We start from the raw sequence: 17,500 nt of genomic DNA on the forward strand, positions 1-17,500 counted from the left end.
CACTGTTTAAAAAAGACAGTTTGAACACTACACCAATTATGTGTCTGCTACTTTTATGTAACAAGGCGCAGGTAGGAGACTAAACTAGTGGAGATAATACTAGCCGCGGCCTGCTACAAGAAAGGAGCAGTCCCTTAATTAGTGTTATGAGCGACAGCTATGTGTGTCCTATGACGACTCTGTGAAAAGGGTCTTTAAAGACAGCCGTGTCATCTCAAAATGATTAACAGGATATACAATTAAAAAGAAAAACATAATTTTAATAGGATTAATCCACCACGGTAAAATCATAAATGCATAAAACATACTTATGTTCATCGCAAAGTCAGTTTATAAACAAACGTATAAATAGTGAGTACACTATAGTAATTGATTAGCCGCTTGGTTACGTAGCCAGGAGGGAAAATAGACTCCATCCACTAAATTAGTGTGAAGGAATATAAGGTAATGGAATGATGGAAATTAGGTGAGATTGCAATTGATTTCATGGAACAGCATATTCTGATGCTTAAGGCACAACTTGATAACCGAATTATAAATGATGGATGGATGTTTGATATCCATCCCTTTGAATGTTATGTTAATGGTGTGGAACCGTGACTAGTGGAATAATATTTGCGATTGGTCTGGATTTTGATTAGTATCGTTGGTAAACTAGGTGAGAGGTCACTCCTTATTGAAAATATCCTGCCCCAATAACATCCAGCTATGGATGTAGTCTATTTTTATGTGTGCATCTGTAGATTGAATGGAAAATAATTCTAATCATTTTAACACTGGAGGCCAACCACACTAAAACTAACCTAAATTGAAACTGGTGGCCAGGGACTTCTACAACGCTATCAAGTCATTGGTAACTTACAAAGAGAAGCACAGCTCAATATCCCCATGGTGGCTTTTGTTCAGATTTTCTAGTTACGGCAATTTTGAGTTTTCTTTCTCCTCAAAAACAGAGCAATAATGAACCAAGATACTTTGTCCGAGGCAAAACATAAATCGACAAGTGCTTTTCGAGGTTATAAATCAATTTAACCAACTATTTCTGATAGGGCGGTATGCTTTGGAGGCAAGTAGTAGACATTCTGAGGAGAATTCAGTAATTTCAGTTTTGTGCGAGCAATGAAAGGCACTGAACAACTCAACTACTGTTTTGAGTGTGGTTCCTTTCATTCACAGCCTAATGCTCCTCAGTCCTCAGTCAAATCCCTCTGCCAGGCTAACTCTCGGAGCCAGAGAGGGGGACTTTTGAAAAGAGATTCTGGCATTCATGTGTGAGACTGCAAGGTCAATTTTTTATGTGGGCCTAAGAAGCTGACCTAAGATTCTGAGAATAAACTGCGACAACCGCTGTGCAGTTCCTGAAACATGAGGCAGACTCATCTCCCCATTCCTTAAAAATTGGATGCAAGGAAACTTTGAATATCCATCAAAAGGTTTTCTGTGCCAGGCTCACGCACACTGCTAAACACCAGCAGTAGAGTACATATCTGGGGATTTGAGACTTTTTGCATGCGGCTCGCGAGCCGCGCAATGAGTAACGCTGCCCTACTGTGAGACTAGACTTGGACTCCCTGCTCTGAGACTGGAGTTGGACTCACCTGCTGTGAGACTTGACCTAGGCTCGAGACAACTGCTTTGAGACCTAGGTCTTTCTGGAGGCTTGAAAGCGAATGTCCTCTCAAATTCTAAAGACTATAATAAATGATAATTGACTGCATTGTTTGCTCTTTAATGCTGCTGGATGCATAGGGGAAACACTGCATTATCATTCTCTGAGCCTGATTTCCCCTGAGAGGCCACCGCAGTTGTGCCACAGACTCGGAGAGAATGTGTCAGACAGTTCCCGCCCTGAAGCAGGTCAGGTAGCCCGCTGGGACTTGACCGGGGATCACCTCTTTGTTTCCCCCTGGTTTTATCAGTTAACAGCACTAGACCCAAAGGGACTTTCACTGATGATTGCCCCCTTTCGCGCCCCCCCCCCGCCTTAGGAGTTGCAAATATCTGACATCATTTTGTGCGCCTTAATGATCCCAAATGCACCCAAGGTGTGCCGCCTCTCCCAGCCCCGGAGCTAACCAGGCTGACTCCGGGCCAGGTAAGGCTGCTTAAACCATCTATCAACAACACTCACTCCCCACACCCCAGTGCAAAATTGTGGCTGGGGCAAAACCAGAGAAGAAAAAATAGAACCCCAAAAAACAGTGGACTCCTAACAGGGATCCATGCCATCCCCAAAAACCATCCCCAAACCCCCATTGTCCCCCAGTCCCTCCACAGTGTGAGCAGCGAACCCCCCCCCCATCCAGGAGACCGGATGCCTGGGCGGCTTTGCGGTTTTGCTTTGATGATGCCAACAGATTGGCAACAACAATAAGCCAGCTCATTGTGGTTCATCAATTTGGCTTACTGACCTCTCCATCTAATTTCAGACAACAAACAAACAAACAAACGACATCAGCTACATCTTCATGAATGCCATAAAGAGAACGTATCTCACTTAATTTATTAAACACAAATTGAGGTTTTTTTGTTGTTTTCTGTCCGTGTAGCAGTCACTCATTCTTTGTGTGAGAATACTGGTTATTTTGGCTAACATTGCCTAAGTACAGGGAAACTTTCAAAACAGACATTCTTATTAATACAATAATTTAGCAATGGCCGATGTCATTGCAGAAGTTTCATGTCTGCTGGTGTTCTATAGTTCATCTGCGTGTGTTCTGAAGTGACAATCTAGGGTGATGACATCCAACTGTAGCTCACTGAAATAGATGTTGAATTCCACAGATGACCACCTCCTGTCAAACAGTCCATGGTGACATTTTTATAAGGAAAAACTCACCATCCAGATCCATTTAACCTTAACTTGAAATTGAATTTTTTTAAAATTGTAAGCGTCAATGGCAAAAATGCAAGACAGTGCATCAATACTCTCATAATAAATGAGTGACACACACACACACACACACACACACTCACACTCACACACACACACACACACACACACACACACACACACACCTGCACACGCACACATGGACACATACACACAGACACAAACACAGCCACCCGTCTACAATGCTCCGGGCTTTCATTAAGTCCTCTTTGTGATGTGCCCCTATCGCCAGGTGCCTCAGGGCCAGACTATTGTAGCCGGTCCTGCCCATCAAGCTGTTGTCTTATCAACATGAACATTACCATTACACTGAACCCACCGGCGTCCACTGGCAAATACCAGAGGTGAGTCCTGCCAAGAGCACAATAACACCAGGGCCATAATGATCGCCTGACATTTACCCAGGCCTAATAGCTTTCCTCCCTTCATGCCGGTATTTTAGCACGCGTTGTGTGTGTGTGTGTGCTTGCACACGTGTTTGTCTATGTGTGTGGATTTGTGTGTGTGCGTAGTTTGTGTGTCTATCTGTGTGTGCAAGCATGTTTTTGAGAGAGAGAGAGAGAGAGAGAGAGAGAGAGAGAGAGAGAGAGAGAGAGAGAGAGAGAGAGAGAGAGAGAGAGAGAGAGAGAGAGAGAGAGAGAGAGAGGGAGGAGGGAGGAGAGAGAGAGAGGGGGGGGATGGAGGGTTGGAGATATATAATAGCAACTTCAGGAGTTAGTGGTTGAGGAAGGGCAGCCCTCAATGCAACACATCTATCTCTCTCTCTCTCTCTCTCTCTCTCTCTCTCTCTCTCTCTCTCTCTCTCTCTCTCTCTCTCTCTCTCTCTCTCTCTCTCTCCCTCTCTCTATCTGTCCTTGACATCGTGTCCTATTTTACACTCATTTATTTGCTCCATTAGACACACTCCTCTGTCTACGCTCTGCCAATCATCTCGTCTCATCCTTTACACATACACACACTATACCACACACACACATACACAAACACATGTACACACACATACTACCACGCATCAATACACACACAGATACACAAAACACACACACAGACACACTACCAAACATCAATACACACACAGATACACAAACACATGCACACACACATGCACACACACACACACACACACACACACACACACACACACACACACACACACACACACACACACACACACACACACACACGCACACACATGCAGACACATTCACCTATTCACCAACATACAGACACAAACACATACACACACACACACACACACACACACGCACACACACACACACAGCGTTCACAGCAGAGGTGGGCCGCCTCTTCTCTCCCAGCAGCCACTCTGCCTTGCATGGCGCCCGGCGGGAAAATCAGCACCATTATCTTGTCCACCTGCTCACTGGCCGGAGACTCTGAATGAGAGTGGACACGTGAATGTTTCAATATTCATGTTTGTTTCTGCTTCTGTCTCAGTACGAAAAGGTCATATGTTGAGGGCTTCCTTTGAATAATGAGAGCGAGGTATATATATATATATATATATATATATATATAGAGAGAGAGAGAGAGAGAGAGAGAGAGAGAGGCAAAGAGAGAGAGACAGAGAGGGTGAAAGAAAGAGAGTTAGAGCGTGAGAGAGAGACAGAAGAAAAGAGGTAGAGAGAGACAGAAGGTGCAATGGGAGGGGAGCATCAGATTAGCCCAAGAAGCTGTGCCAGAAAGAGGTGAGATAACGTATAGCATGCTAGCTAGCTAGCAATGGATAATCCAGTTTGTTTCGCTAATTTCCCTCCCACCCTGCGGATCGAAGTGAAAGGAAAGGCTAGAAGCACTCAAAAAGGATTAAAATGTGCATACAATGCTGTCCTACTGTTGAAGAAATTATAATTATAATTATTATTAGATATTATGTGCATTATTTACAGTAGGATTATGTAGAGGCCTGTGTAACCATATTACCATGACTCAATTATGGTCTGATCTTTTAATATAACTGCTGTGCTCTGTCCCCATGGCTCCATTATATGTTTTTGTGTATGCCATATTTCCACTGTGCTAACAGTCTCTCCTGTACCATTATGGTGAAAGGTCATGAGTTATGTTGCGTACAATCCCTCTAGAGTAGATTACCTAGACTCCGGATGCCCCCTATAATACCCAATAAACACATAATTAAAGGTTAGCATTTGGAATCAATATTGAATAGTCAAATTTGTGGCTTGAATTTAAATAGCCCAGTAATTAGATTTATAAAGTTAATTCCATTGCTCTAACTGTTACCGCCCTTGTCCTACAAAAAAAAAGGTGAAAAGCTGTTGATTGTTTTAAAAAGCTGTAAAAACTTTGATAATTGTATTCAGCTTGTTTTATTTTTCAAATGTCTCAAGCAAACTGATTCTGGTGCACAACAAACCACATCAAAGAAGCTCTATCCAGTTAAGCCCCTCCCTCTCCTGAAAACATCAAACACAGGAAACATAGATGAAGGAAAAGTAGACAACAGATGATGGTGCTCCGTTTACAGCTGTCATGGCAGGGCCTCTCCCAACAGGACAACCGCATTATGCTAACCCATGGCAGCCTCATTCATAGATTCTAAGACTCGGGGACAAAAACACTTCAGCCTATTCTGTCCAAAAGAAGTAGAATAACTATCTAAAACTTACTAAAAGAATGTCATCAAACAGCGCTATTTATATAGCTTGATTATCTTCTGATCACGTCAGTTAAAATAACACTTAACATAACAGCTCAGATGACAACATTTCGCAACGACAAGGATTCAAACATCGTGCAAGCTGCGTGGTCTCAGGGCTACAGCCACAATGTCAAACACCATTAACTAACCAACTTAACATTATATACGTTCAATAAAAGATTCTTGTAAGGATGGCCGTCGTTGCCTGCGTCATACTTTTTATGATGCGGTCATAATATCCTCTGATAATGGCCTCTGATTGTTCTCCCCTGCTGCTGAAAGCCACACCCCTGGTTTGGTTATGAATGTTTTTCCATCCTTCTGTTCCCTTGAATGACATCCTGATCTTCTTATTTGTTTTGTTTGTTTTATTTGTTGAGCGCAAACTAACTTTGACTTATTGTTGTACGTTATGAGGGGAATGCTTTCCCTGGGTTCTTTTGATATTACAAGCTGCTTTGATGTGACAAGCAGGGAAAATATGCCATTTCTATTAACTCAGTCCTAATAGATTACACACATTTTTCCAATTTCCTGAATTGTGTTTGTTCATGCTGTCATTCTAGCAAGATAATCTAAAGAGATAATGAAATGTCAGAAAGGGGATCCCTTTAAATTATAATGATATCAACTCTTCTTCAGAGTTGATTCATTTTAAATATCAAGTTATTGATTTTTGTATGGCTCTCCTAACTGGACAGATTCTTGAACCCGGCCTAGGCTACACTGAGGAGAAATCATGGCTGTGTATTTTTCCCGCGTGTGTCCTAAAATCCCCTATTTCAACATATCAGTTCACACTGTTCAAAAACACTGTCAACATTTCATGTTCCAACGGTCCATGGGCGGTCCCATATTTCGGCATACAAAAGCGAGCGTGCAAAACACCCGCAAGCACGACGTCCCGATGCACAGACAGTGCTTTAACGGTCATCTCCGTGCATCCTGACGCACTTCACTCCGACCTGTGTCAGCGGCCCCTGCTGGGCCCCCCAGCCAGGCCCACCAGCCCGGCCGGCCACAGCCCACTGCCCAGCCAGGCCGTCCAGATGGCCGGCCCCTGGTCCAGGCTCTGTGCGCCCACTTAGGTCCTCATTGAGACGGAGTGGATGGTTTTGGTCTAACCAAAACACCCACACATGGGTGCACTCACGCAAATGCACACACGCACATTCGCAACGTTCGCACACACGCATGCAGTGCATATATGATGTAAAAGTATATTTTCAAGTTGGCCTACTGAATAAAAAACAGCTATGGATTACATTTTTCATTTACAAAAGTAAGTTGCCACTAGAAACCTCAACACTTTGTGTGAAGGTATAGGGGCAGAAATGGAAGGGCTTTGTTCAACAGCTTGTGTAGCGAAGCCATCTGCTATACAACTTGAATATTATGTTTATGGTTATCCATAAACACAACTGGAGGTTTATGGTTGACCTCCAGTTTTTCATAACTTTCTTATATTTCGTCCAACTCCATGTGCAATAGATTGTGATTCCTGCCTCAATTTTATTCCATATTCGGAAGTACAGTTGTTTATTGCAGTTATAACTGTGCTTGATGAATAACCAAACCTCAATAGTCAACCTCAATGTTGCTTTGGAGGTTTTGTCTTGAGTCAACACAAGGGAACGATACCGCGGTTCAACATTGTGCTCTGCTCCGTCAAAACTATATGATGACAGTTCGGTTTTGGGTCGCTTTTATAAGTGGTTCTGTTTCATGTTCTGAAGAGAGATACAACAGTTGGTGTTTGGGTGAGTCTGCCTTGCCCTGAGTCACATGACGCATCTGTTTTATTTTGGGAGATTAACCTTGTTTTACAAGCAAGTTTCAGATCATATTTAATGATATTCATCCCTACTAATACTAACCTGGCATCAGGAAAGGCTTGGTCCTGACAAATACAAGCCTCAGGCAAATAAAGCCTGAGGCTTTCAACCACTCAATCACCACCACGCTTACGTCTCTAGGTCGGTTTAAAGGGAGGGGAGCGGGCATCAAACCATACAGAGTACACAGTCAGAAGGTACACACAATCAACGTGGTGAACAAGAAGCTCAGCTGTGTTGTCAGGGTGGAGCCACATGCGATCTTTCAATATAAGAGAGGTAGCCTGGGAAACAGACCAATCTGTGGGCACATGTTTTATTTGCTCTGGCCTATGCTTCGCCCCAATCACAAATATTTATTGAAGATGGGAGCAGATTTAACATTATGAGGAGCACCCTAAAGGAGCAGCGTTGAGTCATTGTCATACCCAACCAAAATAACTGCCGCCGACGTGTCATACGATTCGTAGATGTGATTGGTTGTAGGTCCGTCCAATTGCGTCCGATGGACTTTTGGTCTGCGCCAATTGATAGTTCCCCATGGAAAGCGACAGGATCCAGACTAACATGCATTTGCGAATTGGTCTGACGATATCAAGTGAGAGCAGAAGACCTCCTGCTCCGGACACCAAAGTAAACATTTCTTGTTTACTAGAAGTGTGGAGCACTTTGTCTCTTTTGAACCTGTTATTTTTAACAAATAGCGTGACGACAATAAGGTGAGTAAAAAACACAGAAATTAGATAAATGAAAGCCTATTTTCCCTTTTTTAATTAAAAAAATTATGTACTTGCTTAATACGTATACCTTCTCGTCTGTGTCTAGGAATGGCATGTGCTAACATTTCCTGGCCTGAAGAAGACTTTGTATGTTCCATCTGTCTGGATGTGTTCTACAGGCCAGTTTCCACACCATGTGGTCACAACTTCTGCAGAACATGTATTGAAATGTTCTGGGAGAAACAAGTCCAGTTCAAATGTCCTGTTTGTAACAAGCTTTTCTGCACAAGACCTGATTTACGGATCAATTACCTTTTAACAGAGTTGTCTGCTCAGATGAGAACATGCGCACAAGCAAAAGAGCAGCCCTGTGTTCAACCATCAGAAGTTCCCTGTGATGTCTGTACTGGGACCCAGCTGATGGCCGTGAAGTCATGCCTGGTATGCCTCATCTCTTACTGCCACACCCACCTTGAGCCACATCAGAGAGTCACAGGCCTTAAGAGACATCAGCTGGTCAACCCTATGCACTGTCTGCAAGACAGGATCTGTATGAAACACGACCGACTTCTGGAGCTCTACTGCAAGACCGACCAGGTATGTGTGTGTCAGTTCTGCACGGAGGGCGACCACAAGAACCATCCTGTCGCACCTCTCAAGGAGGAGTATGACGTGCAAATGGCCAAACTGAAGACAATGGAGTCTGAGGTTAAGCAGATGATCCAGGAGAGACAGAGAAAGATTCGGGAAATCAAAGACATTGTTAATTTCAGCAAAGAAGACGCAGAGAGGGAGATAGCTGACGGCGCACGGGTCCTCCATTCTCTGATGCTCTACATCGAAAAGTACCGGGATGACTTCAACCAAATAGTGAAGTACAAACTGGCCTCCACAGTGAGACGGGCTGAAGGCCTCGTCAAAGAGCTTGAGCAGGAAATAGGAGATCTGAACAACAGAAGCTCAGAGGTGAGTCAGCTCTCACACATCGAGGACCACCTCCACTTCTTCCAGACTTTCAGATCCCAGAAGAAACCGCCACACACCAGGGACTGGACCAAGGTGGAGGTCCGTCCTCAACAATTCGTAGGGACCCTGAGGAGATCCCTGGATCAACTGGAGGAGCCACTGAACATGGAGTTGAAGAGGCTGTGTGATGCTGTTGAACTGGAGAGGGTCCAGCAGTATGAAGTCAATGTGACTCTGGATCCTGAAACAGCTCATCCTAAGCTCGTTCTCTCTGAGGATGGGAAACAAGTACACGATGGAGGTGTACGCAAGGAAGTCCGAGACAACCCTAAGAGATTCACACACTATCTAAATGTTCTCACGAGGCAGAGCTTCTCGGGGAGGTTCTACTTTGAGGTTCAGGTTACAGGCAAAAACGCATGGTGCTTAGGAATAGCCAGAGGGTCGGGTAACAAAAAAGGTGGCACGACGTTGCTCCCTGAGCACGGCTACTGGACTATCGACTTCAAAAAGGACAGGTTGATATTCAATGCCAAGCCGGTTGTTTGTCTCCCTCTGAGAGCTGAGCTCCAGAAGGTGGGGGTGTTTGTTGATTACGATGAGGGCCTGGTGTCCTTCTATGATGTGGGAGCCAGGGTCCATCTCTACTCCGGTACCGGCTTCACCTTCAGTGAGCCGATCTATCCTGTGCTCTGTCCGTGTTTACATGATGGTGGTAGAAACTCCGCCCCCATGATCATCTCTCAGGTGAACAGCTAATGTTTTTTCCTGAAGAGAATCTCTGCTATGTTCATGATGTATGTGATAAATTATTAGATTACACATACTGTGTTGTTAAAAGTATTTCTCCTGAATGCATGTATTTATGCTAAATGCTTTAAATGAAAAAAAAGTTAAACAGTTGTAATCATTAGGTTGTCGGGTTTATGTGGGACTTATTGATAATATGTTTTTCAAAGACAAAACGTCTTTACTTTTATTCTACTGGAATGCTTCTATGAATGCAACACAATTAAATGTTTGAACACAGATTTAAATAAAACATTATCCTCAGAATATGTACTACATTTTCATTGAAATAGGTTCATTCTCAGGAGAAAAGATATATAATCAGAGGAATGGACATGGTGAGAATATATCCTCTACTGCATAATGCGTGCATACTCAATCGAACATTATCAGTGGTAAAATTGGCATTTTGTCTGACTGCATAATTGTCCCCCAAAAGGAACAAATACAATATGTAAGGGAGGAAGAAGTGACTGCAGAGAGAGAGAGAGTGAGAAAGTGTGAGAGAGTGAGATAGTGAGGGACTGAGAGAGAGAGAGTGAGAGAGAGCGAGTCTGAACGGGAGGGGGGAGAATTTAGCAATGTCCACTATGGCTGAAATGTCCAACCATTCAGGAATTTTAACCTATCCATTAATAAAATGAACAATAAAGTAATAATACAGGCCTACATGGTTTATTAAAACCAAACTAAGTAAAATCAGGGACCCTCCTTGCACATATCGCTACTTAAAGGCGAGATATATTAGAGGAATGACCTTTCACTAGCAAAAAGGAGTTCTGTAATGGCAGTGAGAAACTCATCAAACCGTTAACCTCATCAAATGTTCTCTGAACGGCAGGCCAAAAAGAAAGGCTCACCTGGAGCCTCAGGGATCTCTAGTAAGCTGTATGGGCTGACTCTGTATGGGATAACGGATAAGTGAAAACAGTGGAATCAGCCATCTGAATATTATGGTGTTTACACACGGTTCACAACAATCGACCAGTAATATTGCCAGCTGAAGCGCTTAATAGTGATGTCAAATTAAGCCGCAGGCTCCACTCCTGGTGGTGCCCTTCCGTCAATTCCTTTAAGTTTCAGCTTTGCAACCATACTCCCTTACTTTAATTATGGGTTCCACTCCATAATTTTGTTCAAGTTGTACCTACTTTTAAGATGCCACTGTCTTTGGGTATGAGAATTATAATGAGCGGTATGAAATGCGACACACCCTGTGGCGTTATATGTAAATGTCTGAGGAGTATAACCCACTCTCATATGCCGACGTCAACATCAACTGCTGCCCAGCTGGAGCTGCACACACTCACACACGCCTCGCTGCTGTTTGAACATCAAGAAGACTGTGTCATATGTTCATGTCTGAAGTCAGAGACCTGCTTGACATTTAGGTGTGCGCCAAGCTTGAAAGGCCTTCATTCAACACAATTGTGTGGAATCATTAGTCTACCTAATGTGTTGTTAACGTTTACCCTTTATCAAGGTGTGCTACTGCACACCTTGAAGCTACTCTGGGATTTGTAATTGTTTGAATTACTGAAGACACAATCATAAATGTAATTGAGGTTTGAGTGGCCTCAGAGCTATACTTATCCGCTGTAGTTTGGAATGATTGAAAAGTCAACGTCAATATTAATATGTTAATGATATCAATACGTGGGAAGTTATTTTTGACTGTATAAATATTTAAATAACAAAAGTGGATGCATCATAATATTTGTAATATCTAACAGTATTGATAGTCTTTAGATATTTATAATTAGATTTCTAATTTCGTTTTCATATTATTTTGACTTTGTGACCCAGCTTTACGAAAGAAAAATACATAACATCCTCCAACCAGCAGGGGGCAATAACAACTGCATGAGAGACCCGAGGAGAGGGGCCTGTGGAAGGTGGTCTGAGGTCCGCCTTTGGACCTTTGGTATGTATTTTCACTGTTCAGACTTTGACCCTCTTCATGTAGCTTTGATGAACACTTCATGTTAACCCCAGCATTGAATTCATGAATAGTTATAACGACTTCATTTTTGGTGAACTGGGACTTTAAACTGGTTACCACACACCATTATGCGTGAACATGTATGATAAAATCACTATAAATTAGCATAGAACCACTTCAAAAGAATACACCGCACTCTCTCTCTCCCTCCCTCCCTATATCCCTCTCTCCCTCTCTCTCTCTCTCTCTCTCTCTCTCTCTCTCTCTCTCTCTCTCTCTCTCTCTCTCTCTCTCTCTCTCTCTCTCTCTCTCTCTCACTCTCTCTCTCTTTCTCCATCTCTCTCTTGCTCTGTATAATGCTATTTAGAACCTAACTATTACATAATCCGATTTACATAGCCATGCGTTTGGTATGACAATGAGGCAATGATACCAATGTGTGTGTATGTGTGTGCATAAGATGAAAGAAAGTGTGTGAGTTAATTCAAGTGTGGGTGCATGTGTGTAATTGTCTTTGTGTGTTTACTTGTGTTTGTGCGTATGTGTGTGAGTGAGAGCGACAGAGGGAGTTAGATGAAAAGAGAGTAGGAAAAATATACATATAGAGAGATAGGGAGAAAGAGATTGAAAGAGAAAGAGTCTAGGACAGAGGGAAGGAGAGAGAGAGAGAGAGAGAGAGAGAGAGAGAGAGAGAGAGAGAGAGAGAGAGAGAGAGAGAGAGAGAGAGAGAGAGAGAGAGAGAGAAGGGCTGGAGAGGTGGAAAGATAAAAAGAACAGAGGCACTCAGGCTATTTGATTGTAAGCCAGTGCATGGGAGGGTAATGCCATGCGCCACGAGGCTGTCTCTAATAGCTCATCCACCCAGGGGACACGTCAGCTGCACATAGCTGCACAGTTTACAGCACCTCCTATCATCTCCCTGGAGGAGATGCAGAGAGAGACAGAGTGGAGGTGAGAGAGAGGGGGGCGAGAGAGGGAGAGAGAGAGAGAGAGAGAGAGAGAGAGAGAGAGAGAGAGAGAGAGAGAGAGAGCGAGAGAGAGAGCGAGAGAGAGAGAGAGAGAGCGAGAGAGAGAGAGAGAGAGAGAGAGATTGAGAGAGCGAGGGAGAGAGGGAGAAAGAAAGAGAGGGAGAGAGAGAGCAGAGAGAGAGAGAGAGAGAGAGAGAGGGAGTGAGAGAGAGCCAGAGAGTTAGAGCGAGAGAGCAAGAGAGAGAGCGGGAGGGAGACAGAGCAAGATAGATAGAGAGAGAGGGAGCAAGAGAGAGCGAGAGGGGAAGGAAGAAAGACAGAGAGATGAAGGAGGAAGCGCAGGCTGATAATTGAATGTCTCTGATTAATGCTGCGTGTTTCCCTTGCCATCCACCATATACCCCAGATACAAGCGTGCACGCAAATGCAAATGAAGTGTGCAACAATTTCGACTAGCTAGGCCGTCCCTGGGTCCCCCTCCACCCTGCCCACACCCCCTCATTCGTTCTGTCCCAGCGCCTCCTCTCCAGTCAGCAGCAGATTTCCTCTAGAACAACATTCACAGGATTACTTGTCAGGCTCCACTTGTTCCTAATAGCCCCGTCTGAGGCAGTCTGCACCGGAATAACTCACACTGATGAAGTCCGCTCACATGGCACACACACACACACACACACACACACACACACACACACACACACACACACACACACACACACACACACGCACACGCACACAGACACACACACATACACACAAACACACCCGCATCCAAACACAAACACACACATGCCCACACACATACACCCTCATGCACACACACACACACATACACCCCCCCCCCCCACACACACACACGCAAACACACACACACACACACTAACAGACACACTCAAACACAAATGTATCATGCATGCAGGCATTCACCTGCAAACACACAGACACACATATGCACACAAAGACAAACACAGACAGACACAGACAGACACACACACACACACACACACACACACACTTTCTAAATGGGCATGTACGAACATACACAGACGGATCTCATAGAGGTGATGGGTGCTCTTCCATAGGAGGATCTCTGGCAGCGCCACAAAGGCCATCTGCTACAACACACTCACTAGAATGCAGGTTGTGGACATGTTGACCCCAGCATCAGCACTGTTTGGTTGGCACTACAGTGTCCCAAAAAGCACTACAGCCATATGCAACGAGAGGAGGGGGGGATAGTTTTGATTATGTGGCATGCCACGAACACATTAAAATATCATTGGAGCGTCTAATTCCGACCTCTGCATGCTCAATCCCCTGCTTGGAGTCACCGGGATTACCAGGGGATTACAGGGATTAGGGGGGGAGGGGAGGGAATTTAAGTGGGCAACAGATTCCCGTCCAGAAACCTTTTTTTAATTTAGCGTCATGGAGAAAATTTGGAGTTAAGTTAAACCCACAAACTCTGCTTTTTTGCTAAATAAAATATCCAACGGGGTCGAACTGAAAACCTACCATTCCTCATCGAGCAATTCTGTATCTCTGTCTTTCTCTGCAGCCACGGTTCTTCGTCAATTGATTTTGTTTCAGGCGGTGCATCCCCTCACCCATCCATCCCGTGGCAAACAACACACCTATTCCTCGTCATGCCATCACCCATTCTGCGCATTAAACCTTACCCGAGACTCTGTGAGATGGCCTGAGCTATAGCAACTGTGACGGTTCACTGAGACCACACAGGGACACGGCAGAATCTGGACGGTTGGTTGCCGCCATGTTCTTCCAAAGGGACGGATAATAATAATCCAGATAACAGGGGCCGGCTGAAGAGACCCACAGCCGCCGTCTAGCAAATGGCAGGTCCACACTACCCGGCTCAGACCTCGGACCGCCAAGGGTGGATGCTCCGCTACTTTCTAGTGTCCGTCTGGACGTCTCCAGCCGGCTGTGCATTGGTCTTTGAGATGAGGCCCTTTCCAGTGAACCACTCCTGCACCTCCCCTTGACTCGGCTTGCATGGATGCACAAACGTGAATGAAACGTATGTGCGTGCACACACAGCGCACATGCACAATTCACACGCACGCACACAACAACAAACAAAAGGTTAAGACACACATGTTCACACAATGACGCCCACACTAACACACACACCCTAAATATGCATTAATGCACACACATGCACACACACACACATGCACCCACACACAAACACACAGACACAGACACACACACACACACACACACACACACACACACACACACACACACACACACACACACACACACACACACACACACACACACACACACACACACACACACACACACACACAAACACACACATATAGAAAAACAAAGTCATTTATTATATACAGGCACACACAAACGAAAACGACACACACCTGACAAACAAACAAACGCAGCATGCCACGCGAACACAAACAGTTCCCTCCCTGGCCTGCTGTGCCAAGTGCTCTGCTGTTCTAATTAAAGGTGAATCTTCACCGCAGGAGGCGGGAAAGTGCTTAGTGAAGTGTGAGTGACAAATGCACCCTGAGCTGTTGTAAGACCATGCGCACTGCACACAGGTGTGCACTGCTTCCAGACCTGCAGGTACACACACGCATGCACACGCACACACACACACACACACGCACACACATGCATAGAAACAGAGTTATAAATAGGCCTTGATGTGATGGAGATGGAATGTGTTGTGTGCAGCTCTCAGCAGGATGTGTTTCGTCTGATAATTAATGTGGCTCCTGGGAGGTATGCGTCTCCCATTGAGTGTGGGTGTGTGAATACCTGTGGTAGTCTGATTGCGGTTTGCTGTAGGCATCAGTGTTTGTGTGTGAGAGTCAGTGCATCGTGTGGCTGGCAGCTGAAGTTTTGTTGTTTGCTTGCGAGAGACTGCAAAGGAGAGAGGAAGAAAGAACATTTTTGTTTGTCATCATTTCCCGTTAGCACTGTATTGTTGACATGTATTTTATTCGAACAGGACAGTGTAAGAACAGGCTTCCTCCCTCTCTCTCACTTCTCTCTCCCTCCCTCTCTCTCTCCCTCTCTCTCCACATCTCACTCCCCCCTTTCTCTCCACGTCTCTCTCCCTCCCTCTTTCTCCCTTCCTCTCAATGTCTCTCTCCCTCCCTCACTCTCGGTGTCTCTCTCCCTCTCTCTCCATGTCTCTCGGTGTCTCTCTCCCTCCCTCTCTCTCTATGTCTCTCTCCCTTCCTCTCTCGGTGTCTCACTCCCTCCCTCTCTCTCTCTCCATGTCCCTCCCTCCCTCTCTCTCTATGTCTCTCTCCCTCCCTGTGGTGACGGTGAGGCGGGTGTGATCTCTGTGTTTAGCCCTTCTCTCTCTCGGGGCCTGAGGTCCGCTAATGAGGCAGCCCCGGGTGGACTTCTGTGTGGCTGCTGCTCAGAACACACATCAACCCACTGCCTCAGCACGCAGTCCCACCTTCCAAATCATCATCTTCTAACGTCTCTGCCTTTTCATAGCTCTACCTTAAACCTCTCTCTCTCTCTCTCTCTCTCTCTCTCTCTCTCTCTCTCTCTCTCTCTCTCTCTCTCTCTCTCTCTCTCTCCCTCTCTCTCTCTCTCTCTCTCTCTCTCTCTCACTCTCTCTCTCTCTCTCTCTCTCTCTCTCTCTCTCTCTCTCTCTCTCTCTCTCTCTCTCTCTCTCTCTCTCTCTCTTCCCCTCTACAGGTGCTGGTCAAATTATTAGAATATCATGAAAAAGTTGATTTATTTCAGTAATTATATTCAGAACGTGAAACTTACATATTATATCAATTCATTACACACAGAGTGATATATTTGAAATGTTTATTTCTTTTAATTTGGATGATTAGTACTGACAATTACTGAAAATCCCAAATTCAGTATCTCAGAAAATTAGAATATTAGTTACGACTAGTACAAAAAATGATTTTTTAGAAATGTGGGCCAACTGAAAAGTGTGAACATGGAAAGTTTCAGCATGTATGGCAATCAATACTTAGTTGCAGCTCCTTTTGCCTGAATTGCTGCAGCAATACGGCGTGGCATGGAGTCGACCAGTCTGTTGCACTCCTCAGGTGTTATGAGAGCCCAGGTTGCTTTAATAGTGGCCTTCAGCTCTTCAGCATTGTTGGGTCTGGCATCTCGCATCTTCCGCTTCACAATACCCCATAGGTTTTCTATGGGGTTAAGGTCAGGTGAGTTTGCAGGCCAATCAAGAAGAGGGATACCATGGTCCTTAAACCAGGTACTGGTAGATTTGGCACTGTGTGCAGGTGCCAAGTCATGTTGGAAAATGAAATCGTCACCTCCATAAAGTTGGTCCGCGGCAGGCAGCATAAAGTGTTCTAAAACTTCCTGGTAGACTGCTGCATTGACCCTGGACCTCAGGAAACACAGTGGACCAACAGCAGCAGATGACATGGCACCCCAGACCATTACTGACTGTGGAAATTTTACACTGGACTTCAGGCAACGTGGATTCTGTGCCTCTCCTGTCTTCCTCCAGACTCTGGGACCTTGATTTCCAAAGGAGATACAAAATTTACTTGCATCTGAAAACATAACTTTGGACCACTCAGCAGCAGTCCAGTCCTTTTTGTCTTGAGCCCAGGCGAGACGCTTTTGACGTTGTCTCTTATTCAAGAGTGGCTTTACACGAGGAATGCGACAGCTGAAGCCCATATCTTGCATACGT

The 17,500-nt window shown here is 44.8% G+C and overlaps 1 protein-coding gene across 1 annotated transcript; it reads left to right on the top strand.

Annotated features, from left to right (window-relative positions):
- Positions 1-8,242: 8,242 nt before the first annotated feature.
- LOC115540995 (zinc finger protein RFP-like) lies at positions 8,243-10,106 on the top strand. Its single transcript, XM_030352699.1, has one exon. It carries the CDS (start codon positions 8,359-8,361, stop codon positions 9,853-9,855), a length of 1,497 nt encoding a protein of 498 aa, XP_030208559.1. The 5' UTR covers positions 8,243-8,358; the 3' UTR covers positions 9,856-10,106.
- The last annotated feature ends 7,394 nt before the right edge of the window (positions 10,107-17,500 follow it).

Source organism: Gadus morhua, chromosome 3 (genome assembly GCF_902167405.1).
Source record: "Gadus morhua chromosome 3, gadMor3.0, whole genome shotgun sequence".
NCBI classification, from domain to species: domain Eukaryota; kingdom Metazoa; phylum Chordata; class Actinopteri; order Gadiformes; family Gadidae; genus Gadus; species Gadus morhua.